At 43.0% G+C, this 26,459-nt stretch overlaps 1 protein-coding gene across 6 annotated transcripts in view; it reads right to left on the minus strand.

Moving 5' to 3' along the window:
- Nucleotides 1-26,459, minus strand: part of LOC110978566 (nucleolar protein 4-like) — a 66,670-nt gene that overhangs the window by 28,554 nt on the left and 11,657 nt on the right. For 4 of the 6 annotated variants that reach the window (XM_022233688.2, XM_022233680.2, XM_022233673.2 and 1 more), the window contains exons 2-3: nucleotides 24,270-24,410; nucleotides 21,895-22,173 (exon numbers count right to left, since the gene is read on the minus strand). In XM_022233688.2, coding sequence (XP_022089380.2) covers nucleotides 21,895-22,173; nucleotides 24,270-24,410 — 420 coding nt within the window. Of the gene's footprint in view, nucleotides 1-4,098; nucleotides 4,810-21,894; nucleotides 22,174-24,269; nucleotides 24,411-26,459 lie in introns of those variants that run through there. The other 2 variants (XM_087148875.1, XM_087148876.1) reach the window with 2 other exon arrangements.

The following is a 26,459-nucleotide window of genomic DNA, read 5'->3' on the forward strand; positions in this document are numbered from 1 at the left end:
CGATGCAACTTCGATGAGATTTGACATTCAAAGGGTCACTATAGGAGAGGCTTTTCTAAGATCATTATACGCATTACGTAAGAGGATGAATGATAAAGCATACGTGTACTTTTGTTGAAAAACATTAAGCTGCATGGCTTATTTTCAAGATGTAAATCGTTCTGAAGTTTCGATGGGAACTCAGTGACTAGACTTTTCAAGGGTTCCATCTGACGACTGTCGACATTAAGCACTTGAAATATTCCACAGCGGCCCGACGGGGACCAGCGCTACGTCTCCCTTTGTTTGTGCTCGATTTTTGTCATTCGGTGGTCAGTGCTGCGGACTACGCTGACGGCAAACTTTTAACCATGTCCCTTCCTTCTTACCCTAAGGATCTGTGCCTGGACTGACCCCAAACCACAAAAGGAAATATTGTCTAATCCATGAGAATCTAAAAGGAATAAGGAAATGAACACAGTTATTGCACTAACGTATCACTGCAACTAGGTCTGCACGGCTACACCGTCCCTTTGAAAAATAATTGACACTGCTAGAACAAAGGAACCCGGACCCATGTTCCCCAGAATATAGCACAAGTTTGCAAACTCCCAAACCCAATTCATCTACCCTCGATGCTGAAGATTCACATACAGCAGAGAACAATCAGAAACTAACTGGGGTGGGACTTCAAAAGATAACAGTAAAAGGGCACCACCGAGACTAAGCCGGGGAATTTACAAACGCACCAAAACAAAACAGGACAGACCCGAAAGAGGAACCGATATGCTCCCGTTCTTAGGTCCGCGTTGTCCCACGCATGGTGAAAGAGATAAAAGGCATTTTTGTAAAGGGGTATTTCCTTGTACTCTTGACGAGGATTTTAAGCCATTGCCTGTTTAGTTTCCAAGTCCTCTCCAGCTTCGCAAGGCAATAAAAATAATAATTTATCAATTCCATCATTCAGTATTTACGTCTTCAATCTTTTTCTCGTTTGAATCCCGGAATTGTAGTTTACGTTGTTTGAGGTGTTCCTATCGCAAGCAGAGCTGTGTTAGTTCCAGAACCTGCTTCAACGAGGAGCAAAATCATGCTTCCAAATAAAATATTGCATGTTTAGAACTATGATATTGGAAATTATTAAATACCGATAATTGTAGCGAAAAACCCCAAGTTTCACAAAATTCAAGAGGTCGATCACTCGAGAAAGAAAAGTACGCTACATGAACTTTTCATTCTGTAGTAATGAATTAAGTTCTCACTGACTCTGGCGAGTGGAACAACAACGCCCGATAGACGCACAAAGTCATTAGTTAATGCAACATAAAAGCACCAATCCCATTCATGTTAGTGGGGTCAACGATTACCTCAATTAGAAAGTCCATAGCAAATGAGCTCGAGCAAAATATGGAATGACAAACTACAGGCTTCTGCGATGTTTTTTGTAATCGGTGAAAGCGATTCAGTCGCTCCAAGTCATGCATCGCATCATAGTGTACGAATAACAAGGTGCTTAAACGTGGCATTGTGTTATTTTAACAGACAAAGACATATGGTATTACCTCAGTTGGGGTACAATTTGATCAACTTTTGGCAAGACTTTGTACCAGAGTTGGGGAAGTTATTCTGTAGCCGATGAAAAGTTGGCCTGAACAGTCATTGTTTCCCTTTTAGGAGCGTAGTAATGCGTGGTATGTAGGCCTACATTGGTTTCTCTCCACGTCCCCATGACCAATCTGTTTTTACAGCCAAACTTAACTGTACTTTAGGAAGTAAAGTCGGAATTTTTCTGGCTAGTTCAAAACTGTTCCCACTTGGCAAGAAAATCGTGCTATCAGTTTGCTTTCTTTGTCACTCTTTAACACATGATGGTGACTTCATGGGGAACTGGTTTCTATAACTTCCTCGACTATGCTGAAAGCAAAAGTCCCACTTTGTTTACAAACGTTGTTTTAGGAGTACTGTTATGAAGGCATACATAAATAAGTCGTGTTTGATCTCATGATATTTCCTTTTACTTTCAATCCCCCTTTTAAGCAATGACAGGTTTGCAAGCACGCGATTTCCATCATTTGATAAAAATATAATCCAATCAATCACGGAAAACCATTTTTCTTTTTGATATTTTGACCTCACTCGGTGCTTCCAAAAACTTGCCCATGATACGAATTCTCCTTAGTCATGTCTCTTATGCCGCGTTTCATTTTAAAGTTGACAACAATCATCATAAAACTGACATGGTCGATTCGTGGAGTCCACTTCCTCGTGAATACACATTCTTTCCCCCTCCCATATACAGCAAACGCGCTGAACCCTTCTGTCGTCCTCGTAGTCCCCCATCCTGATAATTTCACCCTACCGATGGCCCCTCCAGGCTCCCTTCATCCCCCCTCCATGAAAAATTGAACCTCTCTTGCCCTTGCCCTAGCCTTCTGCTCATCATCCCGCCGAGCGCACCCGCCCGGTACACACTGCCGAAAAAATAGACCCGCATCTTCCACACGCGAGGACTGAGCCGAGGCACAAGGGGCGAAGGATAGAACGGGAAAAATCATAATTATGCAGGGCGGCAAGCAACGGTCATCCGCCGACGACCCTAACAAATACATTACATATTTGGCCCAGAGGACTGTCCAAATTTTACACACACGGTAGATAATATGTCTACGTGTACGTGTGTAATATAAAAACCGGTGTTCTCATGTAGTCAATGGGGGATGATTGTACGACGGGGATGATGACGAGAGGTGAGTTGAGTAAGGAGGGATTAGCAGCTGACGAGGAGACATCTAATTGGGAGGGGAAAAATGGGTGTGAGTGGTGAATTACTGTCAAAATAAACGATCCCTCTACGTAATTAGCACTGGAGTCTGCCCACACGAAACTACCGAAACACACCCGGTGACTGTGAGCTATAGGCCGAAGTCCACCAACGAAAACCGATATTTTCAAACACCGCTGGTTAGAAATAAATTAGGACTAGAAAAACCAGCACCGGCGCCAGCCCCCACGAAAATGAATATGACTTTTAATAAGCTTCCTCGCCGAAAACGAAATATAATGGAGCGTAATTTTAGATGTACAAAAAAACCTGCAAGGCTGTGTTACGATTGTCATCGCGAGTGTGCTTTGCACACACGCTGGGTAACTCCAGATTACAATAATATCACGGCGTATAAAAAGCAGAAATATGAAAATATAAATGACCCCCGCGCAATGAGAATATAGAGATATTAAATCTCCTCTCAACCCCGGCTGGATAGCAGTCATTTGCATATGAATAAGGGCCGAGGAATGACAGACAAACGATAATGCGCGCCAGATGGTAATTACTCGACGGGTGCTGTGCCGCACCCTCACGCGCGCAATATCGGGTCCTCTACCCACACCGCTGAGGCCGACAATTTTCGTTGTTATCTTGTCCATATGGACTATCCATTTTACCCCTTTTTTGCAACGAACACCGTCCGAAATTTCCACACATATTCCGAGGAATATCACCCACCTACCCACGGAATATTCATGAATTCCATGGCGCCTGTGATTATAAAATTCCGGTTCAGATATTTCGGGGTTTTATTTTTGGAGGGGTGTCAATGGAGGGTTCAGTGCGATGCTTCGATACCCGCTCGTCCGCCATGTTTAAATTTAAAAGGCTATACTGCCAACGCATTGATGCATCGGGTGAAATTCCAGTCCGGGTACAGGAAAGATGCTTGATTTGCCGATAACTGAATGTCTCGTTGAATTAGCATTATCCTAACGACTGCCCATGTTGGGTAACAATACTTTTTTCTCTGTATGGTATGAGTTGAACTTAACGATGACGTGTAGTGATAGGTGCAGTCATAGACTGGGTAGGGGAGAGGGTGAGAGATACAGTGGGGGAAGCGAGGAAGATACCATAGTATCGTCTGCATCGATATTTTTTCCTTTTTACCTTTTTTCAGCCGCGGAATGAAGCTAGATCTAATGACATATCTGCGAGGTTTTTTTCTTCTGTTAACCATCACGACAACTACATACATGCTATGGCTCACACCATGGAAGAGCGTTTGGAATATTACACAGGGCTGTGAATAATTGGTACTACTATCTTGCTACGTCACAACACATTACCTCGGCTGCCTTGGCGTGTGGTTTTCGTCTCAATCCTCTTTTCCACATACTGGCTGTTGACTTCCCGAGTCCAGTACGCCTGTTTTATTTAAGTCCAAAGGCAGAGCTCCCGAGCAACCCCCGAAAAATTCCAAGCCCGTCTTTACTTTTCTCTTCAGAGGGGCAGACCAGCTGAATGCACCGGTGAAATTCTCCCCCTGGTTGTTACCAGCGTGTGGAGGGGACAACGCTGATGGGTCGGCAACGGGTTGGTGTGGGTATCTGTGCGGTGCGCCGATCGGTAAGGGTTGGAGCGGCCTCTGTGTTGTCGAGTAATATCCAGCGGTACAGGGGCAGAAGAGAGTGAGTACACGGACAGGCCAACTCGTCGGCAGTGCGGTACCGACCCTGGCTCAATCGATACGACAGAGGTGACTGACAAAGGCTTTGTTTTTTCGTGGAGGGTACTTAGCCGTGCCCCTCTCTGAGCATGCGTAGGGGTGCAGGAGATGTTCCGCTGGTGACGTCATGGAGGTACAGTGCGGGGAGTGTGTGGTGTGTGGTGTGTACCGACGTGGTTCAGACAGCTAAATGCGATGGGCGAGTGGTTTTAACGGGCCCATGCCAGCGGGTGTCTCTCGTCCCCCATCCGAGCCTCGAACCAAGCGCGTCTGGTCGACTGGCTCACTAGAAATTGGCAAACGGGGTATGCGCACTAAAATAAAAAAAAGAGTGCCCTGACGAATTATAATGAGTTCCTCACACACGGGGGGATGGGGAGCGTGAAGGTGGCACCTCAGCCGCGGGCGATGTGGTCCAGTGATGGAAGGGAGGGGGTTGAGTAGTGCAAGGAGCTGCGCGCTCCAACTCGACTCGACACGAGGGGGGTGTCTTATTAACCTACCCGGCCCCCGTTGTACTGCTGGCTCGGCTAATTAGCCAAGTCTCTTTGTCCGGTGGATTTTTTTTAGTGTTGGACTGGACAAGGCAACCTCATCAACTATGGCCTTGCATCCGTGTGTGTGTGTGTGTCTCCTCCGATAGGGGTCTGGGAAATCATACGGTTTCTTGTCTCAGCTGGGTGTCAGTGGGAGACCGCTGCATCTTTTTTTTCATCCTCACTTCTTTGCATAATGCTCGGCAGAACACTTCATCCAGTCAAACATATATACTCCAGTTTGGATCGTCCTGGCATTGCTCATGCAATAAATACATTATCACAGAGCAGGGAATGAAATAGTTTTTAAAATTGATCTGAAATAATTTGTGATCAAAATAGACGTTAATTGGTCAAACTTTCTTGATAATTGATTGATGTGGTCCACAGATCCACTCTTTGCAGGAGATAAGCACAATTTTTTTTTTCCTTCAATATTTCTGTAACTTGCATTGAAATATTATGGAAATGCAAGCAGACTAACTTTCTTTGACGCGAGTTGTTTAGACTCGAAACTTTACTCGTTTTGACAAAAACTTCAAGACAAAAACTTGGGAACACCCTGGGAGATTTAACTGATCTAAATATTTTAAGTCATTTTGACTTTGAAACAAATTTTTTTTATGCTAGAAGTTTCGACTGAATATAGAATATGACTTTACCTCAATCATTAAGAAAAGACGAAACTTGTTTTTGGAAGAAAAAGGGGAAAAAATATCATTTTTAGTAATCAAACGGCAAGTGCACTCGGTCTTTCAAACACAATGCGTTGTGTCCACCGTATGTGTACATGCTGATTCCCAGTACAATGCTGATAGAGGAATCCGCATTGCCTGTGTACTATTAGCCTTTGTTAGCAAGATCCGACGGGGATTAACTTCGAGGGAACACAGCCAACACGATATCACATGACAATGCGTCATGTCAGGGGGGTGTGGCAGATTGAGGGGGACAGGGGTGTACTGGTACGGGGTACCAGTGGAAAGGCAGTGATGAATTACGATTATCCATGTGTATTGTTGGTACCTAAGGTGCTACAAAATGACGTAACCTTTTGAGTTGAATGGGAATAATGAAGAGAATTATTCTAAGCTGTGGTATTCAGTATTGTTCTTAATATAAATATTGCGTGGTTATAATATTTTATTTGGATGTATTATTTTGACAATTGTTTTGCTGTTAAGACGTGTGCTTTACTTATATTGAAAAAATATCAAGGTATACTTCAGTATGAACTCGCAATTGTGAATTTGGTAAATTGTTTCATTACTAAGTAGATGTCGGAGAAGTCACGCGGTATGTAAATGGCATCGGCTTGGAATAATATTCGCTTTTCGGCATTTGCAAAGACCCGATAAAAACCGTTTTCCTCTCCGTATTGCTTTGTTTGCTGTTGGGAATTGTTGTTATCAATAATCTACACAGCCAAAGTCCAGCCAACAACAGATGGTGTCGATTAATTTCATTTTAGTATATCGAGAAAGGGAAAAATAACGTCGAACCGTCCAATATTTGGTTATATTAAATGATGGCAGCTTGAAATTATTTGCGTGTACAGGCGATAGTTCGAAGCCTAAACAACAAGAAATTAACTCCACATATGAATATTAGGGACAGCAAGTTCGCCTCCGACTAAAACTTGACAATTTTTGTAATAGGGATTTAAATGGCAATAGTAATGTATATTTCACTGATCATAACTCCGAACAAAGGGGGAAAATAATTATTTTCAATTCAGTACAGAGCTGAGCACATGCATCAAAAATCAAGCGAACAGACAGACAACAATTCCAATTTATAATTCTACGTCACACATCATGTTTCTCATCGGTCATCCTCGAGTTATTATTACTCATTTTAGGCAACGTAAGACACCCGTAAACGAGTAGCTAATTAATTCTGCAATGACACAACCCGCTCTAACAAAAAAACAAACAAACAAACAAACAAACAAAACGCATGATGACTTTTTCAAATTAAAGGGCAGAATACGAGGTTGGACCTATGCACCCCTTTATTACACAAGTAGATGTGATGCATTGCGTTGTTGGAACATGGATAAGCCCCTAACACTGCTCCTCTGCGGTCGCCAGTATTTTCTTCTGTCTAAAAAGGAAGTGACCTTTTGTTGCGTAAACCGGTGCCAGCATCTGTAGCCTTGTTTGGGCGGCTGTGCCTGCTTCTCTTAATGGATCTGAGGGACCAGAGGGATATTTTCAATACTAACAGCGACCCAACGGGGGTACAGGAGACACACACATAATACACTGCCAAGACAAAAATCCTGGTACACCCGCCTGAGATCCCGACGGCTGTTGGATTATTTCGCACTTCTTGGCGACATTGTGCCAACTGCGGATAGGAAAATATGAACACAATGAAGATTAAAAGGGGAAGTAAAACTCCCAGACAAGAAAAATCTAAATCGTTACCAGGCGATCTCCAGTGAATTTCGTGAGCAATATTTCTACAAGTTTGGAAATGACTACGGCGGTAATTTTTCTTATTAGACAAAAGGGTCTCTTGCAGAAGCCATAACTATCTACCAGCAGGTCTACGTATCTTTATTCTAACGTTCTATTTCCTGAACAACCTCAACAACTACCTCGTGGATGTTTCTATTTTCTGTTTTCACTTGGATAAGCAACGTCTATCGGGGACACGAAAGAGTCGTCGAGCGTTGGGATCCAATCGTTCACTCTCTTTGACCACCACGCGAGCAGTAACAAGGGCCAAGGGTTTCCCAACATGGGCAACGAGACTGGCACGCGCCGTTGATTTATGGCGTAGATTACACAGAAGGACCCCACTGTAAAGCAAGGTACCTCTATGGTGAGATAACATTTTATGACGGGGCCGCTTTCCATGACACAACACAGTTGGTGAGGTAGAATGATGGTGGGATTTCTAACTGCAGGAGGATAATTCCGCTTGGCCATGTCATAGAGCTATGACCATGTCCAGTGGCGTAACTACCGGGGGGGCAGGGGGCACGTCCCCCAGGAATACCCCCCCCCATTTGAAATCCATGAACAACCTCTGCTGCGGCTCATTGTCTTTTTCAATTTTGTGTCCCCTAGACAAAAATGTGTGCACCCCCGGGTGCCCCACCCGACATAATAGCTCTACCTACGCCACTGACCATGTCAGATGGTGACCTTATTAGGTGCGAGACCATTCGTTTTAGAAAGATGCATTGTCCATTTTACGGCCGTCACCCCCCCCCCGTCTGTATGAACTTGGCTTTTCAAGTGACAAACACACGGTTAAGACGCTGGACGTTTAGCTTCTGAACCAACTCTACTAGCTCCACTTTCTTATTTACAATAAGTACGCCCTCTGGGGACGCAAGTCAGGAAATGGCAGGCAGGAAACAAACAAAGTTTACTAAATTATGCACATATTGTTGCATTTTTCCTAAGTAAGCGTAAACCCGATCCAAGCAGACGTAAACAAAATGATTCTAAATTAACCAAACTTAGTACAAGTTCAATTTGTCCACATTTTGTCTTCTCCCGATTGTTTTCTAATAATAAATTTCAACCGGGGAGGTTTTAAGTTTCGTTCACATAAATTAGGCCGTTTCCTCTTCTGTTTTCAGAATTAGCGAAATATAATACAGACAGAGCGATAGATGCACCAATACTTCACAAAAATGCACAGCATATGTTCTGATTCTTGGAAAAAATCAATTAATCAGCTTTGCTGTTGAAACGATCAAACTCGAGGCTCACTGGAGTTTATCGGCCATTGCAGGGGTCAGAAAGCCGACACCGTCCCTCATTACACTTCCTTATTCCGTGGCCTATCAGCCGGAGAGTTTTGGAGTTCTCTTCCTTCCTCAATGCCCCACTTGTAAAAAAAAAAAAAAAAAACAAGATTCTGTGGTTTCAACTCCACTGGCAACAATTTGTGGTTTTAGCTTCCTGTTTGTTCATGCACATTTTTGTGCATTGAGCATTGTCATGAGGGAATCTAGAGACGAGAGTTTCGACCTTCAATAAGCGGGCGGAGTTCATGGCATTAAACAGACAGGTGGATGGTATGGTGTCCTGGTGAAACTTTAGCTCCCCCCCCCGAAAATGGACCTCTTAATAACAACACGCATGCTCACTACACACAAAATCCATGACAACAGCTGGAAGGACGTAATGAAAGCAACAAAGGGTGTATGATTAGTTAGAAGAAGAATCATGATAGTAGATTTTTCAAAGGAAAAGACTGAATTCAGGTTTGAATTTTATAGGCCAAGGAAAAGCACCCCCCCTTCCTGTTGGCATCTACCTGTGTGATCAAGGCTTCAATAAAAAGAAGTAGGCTTTTGCACAAAATGTTGCGAGATTCACAGGAACGAAATTCATATAGAAAACGTGAGAAAGTAAAGCCCATTACTGAGTTCCCTTCACAGTAGACACCTTGAAAAAAGGACTTTTGTGTAATACAATATTTGGGGAAGTACAGCATTTAGTGAAAAAAATATTTGGAAATATTTTGTGGTGACGGGACCACAGCTGGGCGCTTTGGGTATGTTTCTGTATCAAAGGAAAAAAATGTCTTGTATGTCATCTGAGAATGGAATTACATGAAAAGGTTAACCATCTGATGTAAATTCCACGAATCAACTAGAGGCAAGAACTCTTGTATCCTTCACCCAAACTATCCCGGGGCCGAAGGAGGAGAATCGTAGTCGAGGGAATGAATGAATTTCCAAGATTTGCTTCAGCCAACCTCGCTTCCCCAACAACCGGAAAGGAAGTCGTTGGAATCTCCAAGGAAATCTCCAATTTGCGTCATAAAACTTCGGGATTTCACACACAGGGAGCGCTCATCGAGCGAGTCGGCGAGAGCACACAACTGGCGGGAGCATGTGTCAATCTTAGCCGTAGAAATGTGAACTCGAAATGAACATCTTCGTGACGTTAGTAACTACTGTTCTGGGGAGTCCATTTACACCACGAATACATGCCTGGTACCCGGAAGACGCCAAGGTGGGAGTGACAACGCGCGTTGGTGGTGCGTCCGTTCTTATGCACCGCAAGCGGTAAGAGCAAGAACATTAATGCATATCTGCTCCGTGTGGGGGACTCTGCCCGAAGCTCGTGATGCATTATTGCATAGGATCCAAAGGTCTGACATCTATGGAGGACTGACTCACAAAAAAAGGTGGATGTTAAAAAAGATATGAAGACGGGATGGATGCCTACGGATATGGAATTGGTGGTGGATGTAAAAGTCAAAAGCCGTTGGTCAGCTGCATGTTGAACGAAATTTGTGACCAATAAAAAAGGGCTGATTTCTACATCTTCTGACAAAAGGCAGGTGTTATAAGGCAAAGCGGCGGTAGAAATAACCTTTTATCTTTGTCCAAATTCTCTAGTCTTTTCTCTGAAGAGTTAGTTCCAGACGTAATGGATCAATCGATGGAAGCCAAAACAAAGACGGGTACAGCTGAAATACTGATTAGATGATGGAATTCATGAATACAAAAATGATTTGACGTGGTCACATTATGGAAGATGGGCGGATAAACATAGAGAATACTGAAACTATTACCACCCACCGCCTATGATCCAAACAGCCAGCCATATCTCCAAACAATTCTTTACTGAAATCCATTACGCGGATCGATACGGTATCTTTTAGAGAAAGTAACAAGACTTTTTGTAGGCATCCAAAAGTGTATTGCTTGGTAGGTTATAGGATATATATAGTGTATTAAAAAATAAGTAAGTCCAGTAACCTTAAGAGTCGTTTTGGTTGTTTTGCTTATGGTTTATGTTTCAAGCAGGTCAGGCACTATTTCCAGTTCTTGGGGGACAAGATAAACCTTGCGAGGGGCCTGCATCTTTCGCCTCTTTTATTAGCTCGAGTCATTGTCAAGCATGAACGAATATCCAACCCATCGTTACTCTTGAAGTCACTCCATACTTTACGCTTCGACTCTCTCTCTCAGTGAAGTCGTAAAAGTAAAACAAATAAAAGGTTCACAAAGTACCAGGAGTAATTTGAGTCCCCATCTGGAGCTGTATGTAGAGAGTTATGGTGTGTTCCAACAAACTCCTTAAATCCCCCAGATAACACTCCGTGTAAACTATCATGCCCCAGTTATTATAATTTTACCTGCATAGTGTTATGCCCGAAAAGAACAACCAAGGTAGACTTTACCTTCAATGTTGAATGTCTCTATAATACGCTCTTCATGCAAAGAAAAAGTCTTATTTCAAACAACAAAAAAAAAATTACACGCCTAATCTTTCTTAAATAAAATAAAAATGATTCGTAGAGTAATGGCCTTTCGACGTTGTGAATTTCTTATCAATTAAATGGAATATCCAGAAAATTCGCCTCTGCTGAAATCTCGACTGGTTCCTTTTTTTAAAGAATGCGCTCCACTCGTAATGCTTTCATTGTATTGTTATGCAAATGAGCCGAATCCAATTAGCACTGCCCAGGATTTTCAATGCACTCATGCGGTGGGCTGTTGTCGCATACCTGTGCTGGGCGATGTATCGAGAAGTCGGCGACAATTTCCAAAGCAAGGCAGATTGTGTCATGGAGAAAATCGATATTTTGATTTGGTGATATTGAAATTTGAATATTGAAGAGATCATAAATTTTTAGTATCACTCCAACAGAGCCTTGCACTGAACAATTTGTTTGTAGTGGTGGAATACTTTCCTAAAATGATTTTGTTTGAAAAAATAACAAAACAAAAAACGGTTTGCGTTTTATTTTAAGTTCCGAAATTGAAATACAGTTTATTCTGTTATCGTACAGACTTCTTGATGATCATACCATTATTATTGTTTGTAATTCCTCAACGGAAATGAGCCAAACAGAGACCGTCGAAGAATCAATCTAAAACGGGTTCATCTCAATGTAACCATAACGCAAGAGAGGGTATCAATCATTATCGTATTCGTATAATACTGCCGAAAATGACACTGTCGTTTGTCATGTAAACATATACAAATTTGTTTTGTTGACAAAATTATTAACTTCGGGAATCAGTTGAGGAAAATTATAGAATGAATATACCCTTACTGTTTGGTACTATTGATTTCTTTGCATATTCAAAATCTATAGGCCTACTGGTTTGTTTTCGGATGGAAGGATTTGATGGGCATTTAAAGCCAATGCTGACTGACTCTCTAACTCGTCTCATTCCTCAGACACTCCAGGGAGGATCCCTTAACACCTGCACCCCTACAAGTCACCAAACCAGGCCGCGTCATCGCACCCACCTTGCCCCGATTACAAAGAAAAAGTAGGATTTCGAGAGCCTGATGCGATAGCTGGTAACGCACTGTCATCATCGCAACGCACAAGAGCAGCGAGCGGTAACCGTGTCCCAACGCTCAAGCGCCCCCCCCACCCCCGGACAGGAAATTAACGCAAATTGATAATCCGTCTGAAACTTCGTAATATTGCTCATAGATTAAGGCACATCAAAGGTGGGACACTTGACGAGTCAGAAGCAATGACCCAGAGACCGGGGGAAAAATGCTCTCCTTGTCCCGTTCAGACTTGCTATATTTACCAACTTGCAGTCAACACGACAGTGTTTCGTTCCACGTGTAATTGACCCGGGTATGGTGCAACTGAAGGAGCGCCTTAATCATTTGCAACCATCTCTGAAAAAACAACAACACTGACCAAAGAACGTTTGATAATTTCCCTCACATGAAATTGTTGAGAAAAACATCTCTCTACGATAACTGATACCTTCATTTGCTTTGGAACAAAGGATATCGCATTCATACTGGGAAAAATACGCAAGGAAGAGAAAACTTTGGCCTCGAGCCAAAGACAAACAGGGCGAGGTTATGCCTATGTGCCCATAATGTTTCAGCACAAGAGGTCTCACGAGCTGTTAACTTTGATCACAGGTAGTTTATGTAGACTAGCAACTGGACGCAGGTCAGTTTGACTCAGAGACAGAGCAGGAAATGTTTTGTTGAGGAGGACGAAAAATGAAGATTGCTTCCATCAGGTTTAGAATTATGACTGAAGTTTGGGTCTTTTGGAGTCCGATATTATGTCTCTTAATTTCTCTTGGACGGAGTCGATACCTTAAATCTTCTCTTACGGTTGGCGAGGTCGCCGCTTCTGTTTCCAACCCTCGTGAGGCCCGACAGGAAATCCTGCATCAATCAAAAGGCCTCGGGATCACAAACCCCCCAAAGTGAGAATCTTAATCATAGCTTTATTTTCATACAAGTTACCCCGAAGTTGGTCCCCAATTCCCGCCTGTCGCCCCCACGAACAGACCCAGGCATTGATGTCTACGTCCCGATGACGGAAGTCGTATGTCAGCGACGTATCCCCTGCGGGTTAGCCAAAAAAAGTCGGATCCCCTTCGCCACTTTAGCCACCCTTTCCGACAGACAGTTTCAGACAAACAACCCGACTTCCACTTTTGTTATTTTAACAAAGGGATGACATCACTGTAGATTTGTGATCATTGTCAAAGTCATTTGCACTTGTTTCTCGTCTGAAAAGTGTGGACAATGGTTCGACGCTCGTTTTGCAGCAGCTATATAGCGCCCTCACTTGACACATGGGAGAAGAAGCGCTGTAACCCTGGGTGAGTTCATTGCATGGAGAGAGTACAGTCGCTGTTGAATAATTCGTTCAGTGGAGAAGGACTAACAAATTAGTACTCGTGCAATTAATGAAAAAGACAGCTTGTCGACCCGTGAGTCAAAGATCGGGCCGATTAAACGTCTTCAAAAAATTCTTCGCTAAAACTTTGAAAGCTTTGGCTGCTCGCTAGCAAGTTGCAACTTAGATCCTCGGTCTACAAACTCATTATTATAACACACACCACATGAGTGACGATTCCTGACAAAAAAAGTCAGCTGCAGTTTTAAAGAACAAGAATCTGTAGCAATCAATGGATCAACATTCAGTTCTGAAAACTTTACAAGCATTTTTATAAAGGGAGTGTGAGGGTTTCTCAAAGTAATCCATGACTTCAGAAGAGACAGCTTAGGCGGAGTTGGTCCCGAGACAATCAGCAATTTTGGGAGGGGACCCTTATTATATTGAGGCCACTGGGCCTGTCCGATGATTCACTGACAAGGGACTATGATGGATGTGGGGCGAGCGTGTGTAGATATCATCGACAAGTGGATGGCATCCAACGGGTGTTGTTTGGGGTTGGATGAAAACAGATGCGAACCGGAGGTACGCCTACGTGCAGCGCGACAGGTGGGGAATTCCGTAAAGGTTATGGGTGAGGATCGCCATTCGACGAGGTGGAATTTAATGTCAAAGTCATCCATTTCCTTATTATCCTCACATATCAGTCATCAATGTCGATTCATAAAGAATCGATTATCCCATTTTATTGCCAGGAACGGCGTGTGACAATGTATAATTGGGCCTGAAGGTATCCACTCAGAGCCGAACTTGGCACGGAATGCGTTAATCTCGCCGTACTATGGCCCTCCAACCAAAGTATGAATAATAAATTTTTCCTCTCTGAGTACACAGTTCTTAAATATAAATGAAAACAATAACAATTACAAACAAACAAATACAACAAGAAGCAACCAGACCAACAAAGGAAACACACAGACACACAAACATGCAAAAAGAACACCAAAGAAAAATACGCACAAACAAAACAAAACCAAAACAAAGTCATCTAGAGGGAAATTCATCACAGATAGGAGTTGAGGTTGCTAAAACAGACTTCAACGAGAGGTCAACGATTTCACAAAACAAGACGGAATGACCGTAATCTGGGAAGGGCGCCATCACCGACGAGTGCAGGTAAATTATGCGATCCTTTCCGTTTCTAATAAATCGATGCGTCTGTCGGGTTTCGTTAAAAGGAAAATACGCAGTTATGGGACTTGTACAAATGAAAAAACTTCGAATTGTAAATTCTATACACCGGCAAGGGACAAAGAAATGTCTACACCCATGTCCCATTAATCTCATCATGAATTACAAGAAATCTCCCTCTCTACTGTATCATAGTAAAATGCACAGTTTTTGCGATCATTTCTAGAAATTCGATGAAATTCGAACGAAGGGAGATGTGACCATTTAACAAGATATAGTTTTATTTGGCATGAGCTACTGACAGATATCAGTTGCGTTGCTGAGAGTTCAAATCAAAATATAACATCCAACTTTGTTTGCAGATAGGGCCTACTGTGCTCCGGTCAATCTAGACCTCCGTTGTTGTGTTTCGGTAACAGGAACACGTATTACGGGTCTGTCTTGCATTAGCCGTGAGCTCTTGCAAGCCCAGATAGAAACTTCAAGTCTTTTCTCCAAGGGCTTGGCTCGCAAAAGGTTTATCACAGCCAAACACCGCTGAAGATCTCTCCCAACGAAAGGTTAGCGGTGTGTACCGGACATTTCGGGCGGGTGAACTCAGCGCTCGCTCCCCCGCGACTTTTCTAAGCACCCCATCACCCCCGGGCGATGTGACCGAACGAGGCCCGCCCTACAGCTTCGCTAATCACATTTACTGACGACTACGCCGAGAAAATTATCGAAAATTCGTTCCAGAAACGGGCCGTGTCCCTTTTCTCTTCTCTTTCTTCTTTTATTCGGTGATTTCTTTCCCCGAGTACCGTTTTGACTAAATTTATTCGAGTGGCGTCCAAGAATGGTTCTGATTTATGCTCAGGGCTCCCAGGGGACCAATGGATTGCCAAGGGAAACAGTGTGATTGACGGCTTTGAAAAGTCCGATTACATCTCTGACATAGTTGGCATTTTGTTGTCACAATAATCCAATGTAAGCCTTATCATCATGAAGCACACAGGGACATAAAACGTTTATTTTTAGCGTACTACCTGGGCCGTGAAAATATGCCGTACAGGCACAACGCAGACATACAGAAAAATTACACAATTATATTTACACTTAGAAAATGAGAAAATTTTTGGTCCTTCCAAATCAGCTGTAATAAAAACGTTCTTCTGGTGCTTTGAGTTTCTCAATACTTAGGTAAGCTTTAACAAACAAAAAATAATTCTATTTCCCTTCCGGCCCAAAGCAGAGAAAGTTTATAGAGTGGCTACTTAAACCGGAAATTGTAATACATTTGGTTTGAAATATTGGGCAATTATATAGCTACCTACCAAGCAATGGATGAAACTAAACCTCAATTTCTTTGTTAATTTGGAGAAATTAAAGCAACGTTTCGTAAGAATGCACTTCAAAGTTGAAGCTGATGGCATTTCACTTTAATATTCGGTACGGAAGACTTGGAAGTGGAACTAAAATCCACCCCGATTGAATTTCCTTACTCATGTATGTTCTTCTTCAAAACCGAAGGCGTCGTTTCGCGGAGATCACCTCAACGAGCTTACTGAGCAAAATCCGAAAAAAGTCCACCCTCCAGGACCGCACAGCGGTTCCAAATGTATCACCTCAGACCCAAAGGTAACAATTCAATTTATGGTTTGCGGAAAGACAAACTTTGAGGGAAGGTAACTCCGAGCAAATTTGACTCCGCTCTTGGGGATGATTAGAAACTGTCGGAGCCAGTCTTATCTTGACATGTCAGAATGCTGAGACCCATAATACATCACGCAAATCCATTCCGGATTTGGGTGGATGACTTCGGCTGTCGTCAAGGTGCTCATGCATTGTCAAAAGATGTTAATGTTTGGAAGGAGGGGAGGTAGGTATTCATTTCTACAAAACAAAACAGCTTTAAGATTATGACCTGCACTTTGAAGGCAACATAAGAGATAAGAAGAGTGTGCTCGTCATACGTTTTGCTCTGTGGATAATGATCAACGACTGGCAAGAATTTATATAGTTGTTATTGGAAACCCAAAATGACGAAGTGGGAACCTCTTTTACGTGTTTTTTCTCTGTTTGATATAATTTTTGCACTAATTCCAGCCTGAAAGTTTTCATAGAGTGGCCCCGATATCCGCAAAAAACAGAGGCCCTATTCCGGAAGATTATTAGAAGTGGATCGATGACTACATACACGAATCGACTATTGGTATTATCTGACAACGTAAAAGAGCCTGAAACTAGACTTTACAGGCATCATTGGCACCCAGACTTCGGTATAATCAAAGTACATCTTAAAGGCGAACCGTTAAAGAGGAACAATCGAGTTATGCCTGTTTTAGCAAAATCACCTTTCAATATTTACGACGTTGGCGTAGTTACAAGTGCCCTAAATGATTTTAGGCCACGCCTAGGAATTTAAAGTTCTCTAGAAATCTCTAGAGATCTCTAGCGATGTCCGCTTCTTTCCTCTGTTGGAACATTTTTCAGAAAATTTCACATGTCATGCTTTAAAGACAACGTGCAATCCAACATTTTGAGCTGGGCAGAATGGTTCCAATTTGGGCAGTAAACGCAATGACCGATATTCGTCTGACAGGCAGCTCACGAGAACAGATGTTTACTGTTTACGGGAAACTGTGGAGACGTCTTGGTAAGTCTGTGGCTAGTAGTGAATAAGGATCTCCGTCAAAATCTGAAAAATATGGGAGGAAATGGAATGTCATTGGTGATCAGTAGCGGAAAACCCCAGACCGATTGATGGGAGAAAGAAGGGAGGAGAGCCCTCGGCTAACCTACCCCGACCCGCTCAACGACGGATATCCTCGACGGTGCTAACGGGAATTCAGTGACTCCCTTAGTCGAGAGTCGAGACCCTGAGAATCGATACCCATGTTATGTATAATGCTCGTGCCCGTCGACGGAGACATGCGTCGAAAGTACTCACCAGGACATGTCGATCGGTATCGTACTATTCGAGCTAATTGTGATTTTAATTACCTCTGGCAGCGGGTCACGTGAAGTTTAAGACTTATCATCCATATGCATTCATCTGCAATAGGAAAGGAACTGGAAAGAGATAGCTCTGCCTCTAGGTGGCAGCATAGCAGACAGGTGAAAGAAGTCCACCATTTTCCAATCGTCTACATGCCACTTATCAAAAGTAGCCGTCTTCGTAGTATTTGAAGTGTTAAAGTACACGGGAAAGATAAGAATGAATAAAAATCCACACCTTTATCACATGCAACAGCAGTAGATTTCCTGAAACTGCTTCCGAATATTTTGTCTAGGGTCCTGAGTGACACAGACTTAGCCACTGTTGTTTCCGGAGAGACACTGGAAAGTCACCTCATACATGTGTAAGTGTGTGCTATTTCGGAAAAAATTATCAGTAATCCACCCGGGCCAAAGAGGAAACACGTGGGCTCCACAGCCATTTAGTTTGAGGTGAGTTCGTCTCAGAGGGGGGAACAGAACGGACGAAAATAAAATTGTTGGTCCTGAGAAGAAATTTTCACTGTGACTAATTCGCAAGAAGGGTATTCAAGCAATCGTTTGAACCAATCAACGATCACCGATCAACGAGGTGCGTTAACAAGTGGACACGGCAACTGTGTCGCTGTTTAACAGCGCCCTCTGTGGTGAAAACGTCTACAGGCACAAAATGAAGGGTGTCTTCTCGTGACAGATTTTTACCTCGAAATAAAACCAAGACAAACGTCCTTTGTCCACCAGCACTTTCTAAGCTGTGACTGCCCAACCAGCGCCCCAAGCGAAGTGATTCCAAGTTCGAATCGGCATGTGCATGCACAAATGCCACACTCTTCACCTTACTAAAATGGACATAATATTGTACGTAAAATATTTCGTTAAAGTGCTATATGTATGTGCAAGTGCATAGGAACATGTTCTTCGGAGTATTTTAGCCACTCACGGTCACATGGAAATCTTTTGTACTCGTGTCGCTCCTGCTTTCCTCTCTCTTCAACCAAACTGTTCTATCCAATGTATTCTGCACAAAGCAAGGCCCTGTATGATTAAATCTCGGGCCTTACTGGATGCTATATACTTTTCCAAATCAATCCAGTCTCCCTGTCGAACTACTTTTCTCTATCCACTCCAACCCCTAATCTGATTTCTTCCATCGCGTCAATGTCCCCATCCTTCACAGGACCCTTAAAAACTCTCCGTGTAATCAAAGGTTGAAGGCACAGGCAGCACTCGGCCTTGAGTTAAGAGGCATCCCCTCTGTATCCTAATTTTCCTCATCTGTCTGCTGGAGTCCTGGCAAGCAGATATCTCAAGGGGGGCTGGTGTCCATTCAGACAGACCGGTTATCTACCGTACCGTCGCTCCTGTCTTCTATCATTCAAGCTTCTCACGAGCGACCTTCCTCAGACGTCCGGCGCAGCGGTCGAATCATTAACGCACAGGCTGAACAAAGGCCGAGGCACAATTGCAGTACCACGGTGTAGCCCCCTGCCTTGCTTTTTGTTTTCAATGAAAATCCTCTTCAAAGGAAATTTCTGGTTGACTCTTCAGCGGGCTTTAATAGCTTGGGTCGCTTGAAGAGCCATTTCAAGAAAAATCGATTTCATGATGTATGCCATCGAGATTAAGTTCAATTAAAATATAAGTCAATTAAAAAAATAACTCAAAGAAAAACCTAAAAATGACTACCCTTCATGTCCAGTGAGATGCACGAACAACAATGTTTCAAAAATGACAGAATTTGAATCAATGCACCACACTACATGTATTATTAAAAGGACCAATTGACAAAATTATGTCAACCTCAAAAACAAGAAATGTCTCCAGTAATATGGCGATTCCGGCGTCACGTGACACGTTGACCACTCCTGGTGAATCCAACTGATTGAAGCGGCTTTCACGGCAGATAAAAACTGTACTCTGCCATCCACCCGTCCCTAAAAGAGGGAAAAATTGACTTTCCTTGTAAATGTAGTTGGAAAGTTAATGGAAATTAATCGATTGAAGACAGTTTTAACTTCCGAAGATTCTTGAACAGAAGCACGTGTTCCATAGCTTCTCCTAACCGATCTATGACTTGGCGGGGATCTGGTGCCCCGTAATGGATAATCCTTTCAGACTGACTTGACATAACCTTGTTTGACTCTGGATAATCTATGATTTCATTTCATGGCATAAGGCTTTGGTACCTCTAACTCTCTCCCTTGCAACGAGGTGAAGGCAGTCAAGATACATTAGCCGTGAAGGCTCCTTTTCACCCAAGGAGTAAAGAAATGCATATTCGGCAAATCTTTTCTTGTGGTTCCTGGTGAACAATGTGGCGTACAGGTTCCGCAGAGACTGGGATGACCACCTTAGATTGATCCAAACTCTGGATTTTAACAACTCCCATTATACGCTGTAAGAGGTTTCCATGATTTTGTTACGAAAGCCTTCTACTCGGATGGGCCAACGGTTTAATCATCTATGGTTTAATAGTGACCCATAAAACCGCCATTTGGTTTGTGTTTGACCGCGTTGCCACAGTGAGTTTCGTTGGTTACTTATCAGGACTGAAACACTCGAAATATGGCCAAGTGTTATGGATACCATTGAAGTGGCGAGGAATAAGCGTCTTCCCATGTTGACCTGTTTTTATTTCCCTCGAGATTGAAAAGTGAAGTAACTTGAGAACTTGCAGTTTCGAAGTCCTTGGTAATTTATAAACACTTCAGATATTCTTTCACAACAACATGCAAACATACCCGAGGAACACATCAGAGTCAAGAAAAGTGCGTCATCTTCAGACAAAAGTAGGTCACTCTGTATTGTGGGGTCACTGTTGCACGTATTCAAGGATGTTGTACGATTTTGTTAACGCCTTCTTGAACTTCTTCAGTCCTTGTTCAGTATCGTCAATCTGAACGGCACACAACCGCGACCGTGAAAGCAGACCAAAGACGCAGTCTGCAGTCCCTACTACCTCGGTGTTGTCCAGCTACAACACGCCAAAGAGTCAGCTGTCAGTCACTTCTACTCGCTGCTGTCCTGACCGTTTAAGGTCTGTTTGAGCCTCGACTTTCTGACAACAAACGGTGTGACAGCATCCTGTGGTACGGCGTGCCACCTGCCAATCCATCAACCAACAAAAATCAGACCTCTCTCTTCCCGTGGCACGGGCGACCACCCGGCCTTTCCTCTGCACAGTTACAAATGGCTAATCCTCAAGAGGTGGGCAAGAGAGAGCCTGGAACGGAGGCTATGGACTGTGCAGAGGTTGTTGACGTAATAAGGTAGTTCCTTCAGCATTTTCCCCACATTTTCTATATTTGATACCTATTTCCCAAACCTGAATTCCCTGCTACTTCACATGGCTCAGCAGGGAATCGGAGATCTAAGTTCTAAGGTACTTGATACCGTTGACACTTTTCTTTTGGAACATACGCACACGGACTTCAATCGCTTTAGGGTCATGTTAGTCTAGTGCCCAGACGGAAAGGCGATGCCAAAGCGCTGGAGGCTAAATAAGCTTAATGGTTACCAGCTTGTCAGGCAGATCTTAAAGCGGCCGAGTAAATAAAAACTGGTGTTTTCTTCAGAACGACTTTACCGGACAGGCCTTGCGCCTACAAAGCATGAAGCCACTGTACAAATTAGCCATACCAAAGCTGTTCTCGTAAAAGCCGAATTTGTCTTTCAAGACTGGGTTAATGATTAGCGGCCTTTAGTGCAGGAGTGTGGCTAAACTGGTATTTTGAAATGGCGGTGGCTACGTGACTGGTGCCGTTGCTGGAATTCACGAACATCGTGGATCGTCGACTCTACGCGTATATCGCGAAGTGATTACAATCAAATGATCATTTAAACCATGGCATTTGAGTGGCTCCAGTAGTTTGACTGCCACAACTAAACAGCAACACTGTAAGAGAAAACCCTACAGACTACTGTATCTATGAAGTCTGGTTTAAATCTCATTAATCTTCAATCCTCACTTTTGAAAAGAAACGAACTCCAAAAAAAAGTGCATATGTGTAGAGAACGAGGTTGTAAACACTCTTTGAATTAAATCAGGAGTATAGTTTTCCCAAAGCCTTTGAACGACTAGCTGAAAATGAAAATAGAAAGTGCCTTACCTCATTGTTGTAGTTAGCCAGTCTCATGTTCCGTAACTGGTTCAAGTACGTGGTGGTAATCGGCAGGCTGTAATCCATGTTGATATCTCCCACCAGGCCGCCACTACTGCTGTTATTATTGTTGCTGCTGCTATTGCTCTTGGCCTCCTCGATTGCGTCACCGTTCTCGTGGAGCTCCGCGAGATTCGGCGAGAGGTGCATGCGCTTCTGGCATTCCGTACAGTTCATGAGGAACCGTGTGACGGCTTCGCGAGGCAGGAACGCGTAGGTCTCTGCGATCTAAAAATCAACAGCAGCAAAGACGCATGGTTAATGTAACCAAGTTTGACATTTAGTTCACGTTGCTATTTTCGACGTGTCCGGTAAACGAAATGTTCATTTCTCTTGGGCAGTCGCGTGAAATGGAGAAACACTGTCAACCCAGCTACCACTTTATCGGCTATCAAGTGCTGTACGAAATGCCAAGTACCACATCTGGTTACAAAATCTATGCATCAACGTCAACGGAACAATGTCAGATTACCAGGCAGTCTGTGAGCAATACCTGGTCGAGTTCATAAGCCTCGACATGTTACAAAATGTCGGTTTAACCACAGTCCTCAAGATGAAGTGGGAGTTGGATGAATCGTTAACGATTACATAGGCCTAATCATTTCTACTCTGACAATTTCTTGCCTTTGGGAACCAGACGCTCCACCTTCTCCCCACGAAGTTTGAATTTCCTGTGACAAACACGAGTAATGACCCCAAATGTCCTAGATCTTGGATCCACAATTATTTTCATTTCATAATACGTGAGAGAGAGTCCTAGCGAAGACAACAGTTGGATCCACTAGTTGTTTCTTCGGGGAACCAGACTCATAGAACGATATCACGTTTCTTACTCCCACTGAGCTCAGTGTGAGTCTAAGGCCGGTGCCTGAAACAGTATTAGTGCATAAGAAAAGAAAAATGGCCACCCTCGGGCAAGTTCGATCAAGGACTATAGGTAACCATAGTTCGACAAACTCTGATCAAACACAGGCTAGTCGACTATTCGTGACCAGCCTATCGAGGTTGGTTGCATCGTTGGTTGCCATAAACCGTCTTTAACAGCACAGTGTAGAGAGGACCTGTAGCCAGAGAAATGCTGTAAAAACAGTATATCACTAGTAAACGACCATTTTCACTCAAATTTTGGCTAATTTGCCCTCCTGTGGCAGCCTTTTCTCCCCTTCGGCCTAATGACCAGACAACGGTTGACAAGGGTCGTTCGCACTTCAACTTCACTGCACATGCGCTAGGTACGTCCCGAACCAACCATTAACTAGTGGTCCTTGATCGAACTTGTCCCTTGCTGTCTTGCCTGACTAGTCGAGAATTGAGACAAAATGTTGATGTCATCTATCTGATTGATAGTTGAGATAGTTGATCAGGGTGCATGGAAAACCACGGCTTAAAGCTATATCCGGAATGGGCAGTGCCCCTGACTTTGGGAGTGATTACTTTTGGGGGACAGCGCCCTGTCAAATACAGGCGTCTCATCGGAAGCGATGACATCAGTCACTGTCAACCATATTGTTGTAATAAGTGCGTCCCTGACTGATCTGCTCGAGGTGAGTTTCATTTCCACTTTCCATTTTTAAATGGCCAACTGGGTCAAATGTTTGAGTCGGGTTTGGAGACAATTCAACCAGTTTAATGGTAAACACAAGTTAAATCCGTTCCATTGCATGTGACGCGCCAAGCCGGTGTTTATCCAGGGTTTTCTTCCTTTGAAACGACAGAGAGTTTTTTCTATTCTCCGGAGATTATCATTGCGGTTTTCTCCCAAGAAAATGCCAGCATAAGGAAACCAAGTAGCGTGATGAAGCCTTACATGCAGAAACGATGCAGCATGCAAGAATAAAATGAATTCACTTAAACCCGAAATACTAGGTGTCAAGAGTCAACTCACCATCAAAACTGATACCTACATTAACTGCCAATTATTAACACTTTGCATGGCAGTTTTGGACTTGCAAAACATACCATCAGTTCATTAATGAGCACGATGTTGTCCAAGCAACCGTAAAGACTTATCCCACATGAGGGAGAGCTACTGCAAGCACAAGTTTCGCAGATTATCAGCAATTAGAAGCGATGTAAAATTATTAGGGCTACTTTCAAAAAGCTGATTGCCGAATAAAATCAGCGTTTAAACAAAGAAGCATGCTTGCACCGGTTAGGATTTTAAAATGTGGAGTCAGGACACAATGTTCTGTCGACAAAACCGTTAACACTGAGTACGCAAAGTTCAAAACCAGACACGACGTGCGACTAGTTCACCATGTTACTTCTAGGAATCCATCTCGTCTTATAACGGACATAAGGGACTGCACGTTCTCTGTACTCACCGCCCGGTAGGTTCGTTTCTGACCGGCATGTTTCCCACTACGGCCGTCTGTCCCAACGTGGACATCATGAATAATATCAAAGAAGTCTTCCACCACAGCTACTCGCTTAAATCCACGGTCCACAATAGTCCCGTCAGAATCCTGAAAACAAGTCAAAGAATGATCACACAGTCCAATAATTAGTACTGGCGTAGAGTAGCCCTGAATACCAATCGTCTCAGCTGAAGTAGCCAGGTTGAGGAAATCTTTAATAATGTCCAACATCCTGTCTGACTATATTCCATTAGAGGTTGAAATTCAAGGCAGAGATAACGTTTTGAACAATTGGGACATGTTAAAGGAGCAATCATGTTGTGTGAGGAAGGGGCGGGGTGGAGGGGGTGGTTTTACTAGGACGAACCATGACCCCTATAAATATCAACATTTCCTACCGATTGAGGGCGCTAAATTAAGCCAATTTAAAAAATGCTTTGTTAATATTTTGACTGATTCCCGGCAACATATCCCTAAGCGCCCACAATTTGTAAACGTTTGATCCATGCATACGTGCCCCTAGCCCTGCAACCACATAATTCTTCAGCTTGAAAGCCGTGCCTGATACCTGTCAAGAGAGGGCGCTGCAAAATTTCACTGTCACGCTGTGACAATGTCCGCATTGTTTCAGTATCCTCTCTTATATGCCGTCAGTATAATTTCTTTTAATAATGCCGAATAGTGGTTTGTTTAACCAAACATCCTGGCTGTTTTGTTGAATCTGAGACTACTAATTAATTTTCTCGTCAAAACATATATTGCCCAATTCCATATACGGGCTCTTGATTTTTTAAGAACACAGGATTTTTAATACAAATTGTAGATCAATGGTAAATGTTTCGATTCAAAAACTACGTCGGCGGGGCATGTTGTAAAATCATCCTTTCATAGTTCCCCTCTTATACTTTCAGTTGGGAATGGGTTTCTGCCAATCTCTTGAGCTAAATTTTCATATTAAGCAGCCCTTCAGTATAATAAACCCTACGTCGACTCAGACATCTCCCTCAGACCAAGGAAGTCCTTTTTGCTACGATGTTTTCCATAACACGGCACACCGACTTCAATATCATTCCTGTATCGGGTCTCCGCACCTCATTGCTGGCCGGCAGCCAGCGAATTATTATCCCGCGCGCGCTCGTCCAAAAAGATTGCCCACCACAAAAGGGTCGGTCGAGTGGAAGTGATACGATGCATGAAAGGTATAGCGAGCCGGCTGTACGGTAATTGTTCCTTCGCCCGTTGCCAACGCTACCGGGTCTCTTGCCTAATTTGACAGTATCCCGCACACACCTTGACTTGTCATGATCTGCAATGTTCGAGAGTTAGAACATTCTTTTGTAAAGAGGGCAGAGGAAAATAAGAAGATAGAATATGAAATGAAATGGTGATTTTGCTATCTTCTTCCATCGACGACCTGCGCTTAATATTAATGCTGTAATTTATGATAATAGAAGTATTCCGTTGTTCCATAGGATACAGAGAGCTACATAGGTCTTCACGTACTTGGAGGACAGAAATACAATTTTTTTAAACAGGATTTTTAAATATTTTTAATTGGTGGGTTCCACTGACAACGTGAACAAAACGCTACATGAATAACAATAGAAGATTAACACTGTGTCTATTTCAAATTCCCAAGTTTTGAAAAGGAATAGTAAGCAAACACAAAAGTTACACAAAAGATATCTTAATTGATTAATTCTAATACTAATTAGAAAACTATGAAACAAAGCTAAACAGATAGATCAGTAAAAGATGGCGAGAAGGTAGGGGGAAAGGCTTAGAATTCTGCATTGAAACAACACTGAAACAAACCACTGTAAGATCAGAACTTTGGGTATACATTTTGATATTCAAGCTGATATCGCAGACATTGCCGGTTACCAATGCAAAACAAAAGTGTGCCCACACGTTCTGATATATTTTGACAACAGTTGCCATGGATCTGGAGATAACAGGAAAATGTTTTGATAGTCCCGTGAGCTGCCTTTATCGATCATGTTTCCGAATAACAATTATTCTCCTCTGCAAACAGGCTGACACTGTTTTCGTTTCATTGCTTGGTTGATTAAAAAAGACTTGCATCCGATAAATGTCTTACGGGACAGTTGAGCCTAGGCTGGAAATTTTCATCGAAATTCTCTGTTTAAGTAGTGT

This window comes from Acanthaster planci, linkage group LG18 (genome assembly GCF_054643075.1).
Source record: "Acanthaster planci isolate LZ-2023a linkage group LG18, COTS_SCS, whole genome shotgun sequence".
Lineage (NCBI taxonomy): Eukaryota > Metazoa > Echinodermata > Asteroidea > Valvatida > Acanthasteridae > Acanthaster > Acanthaster planci.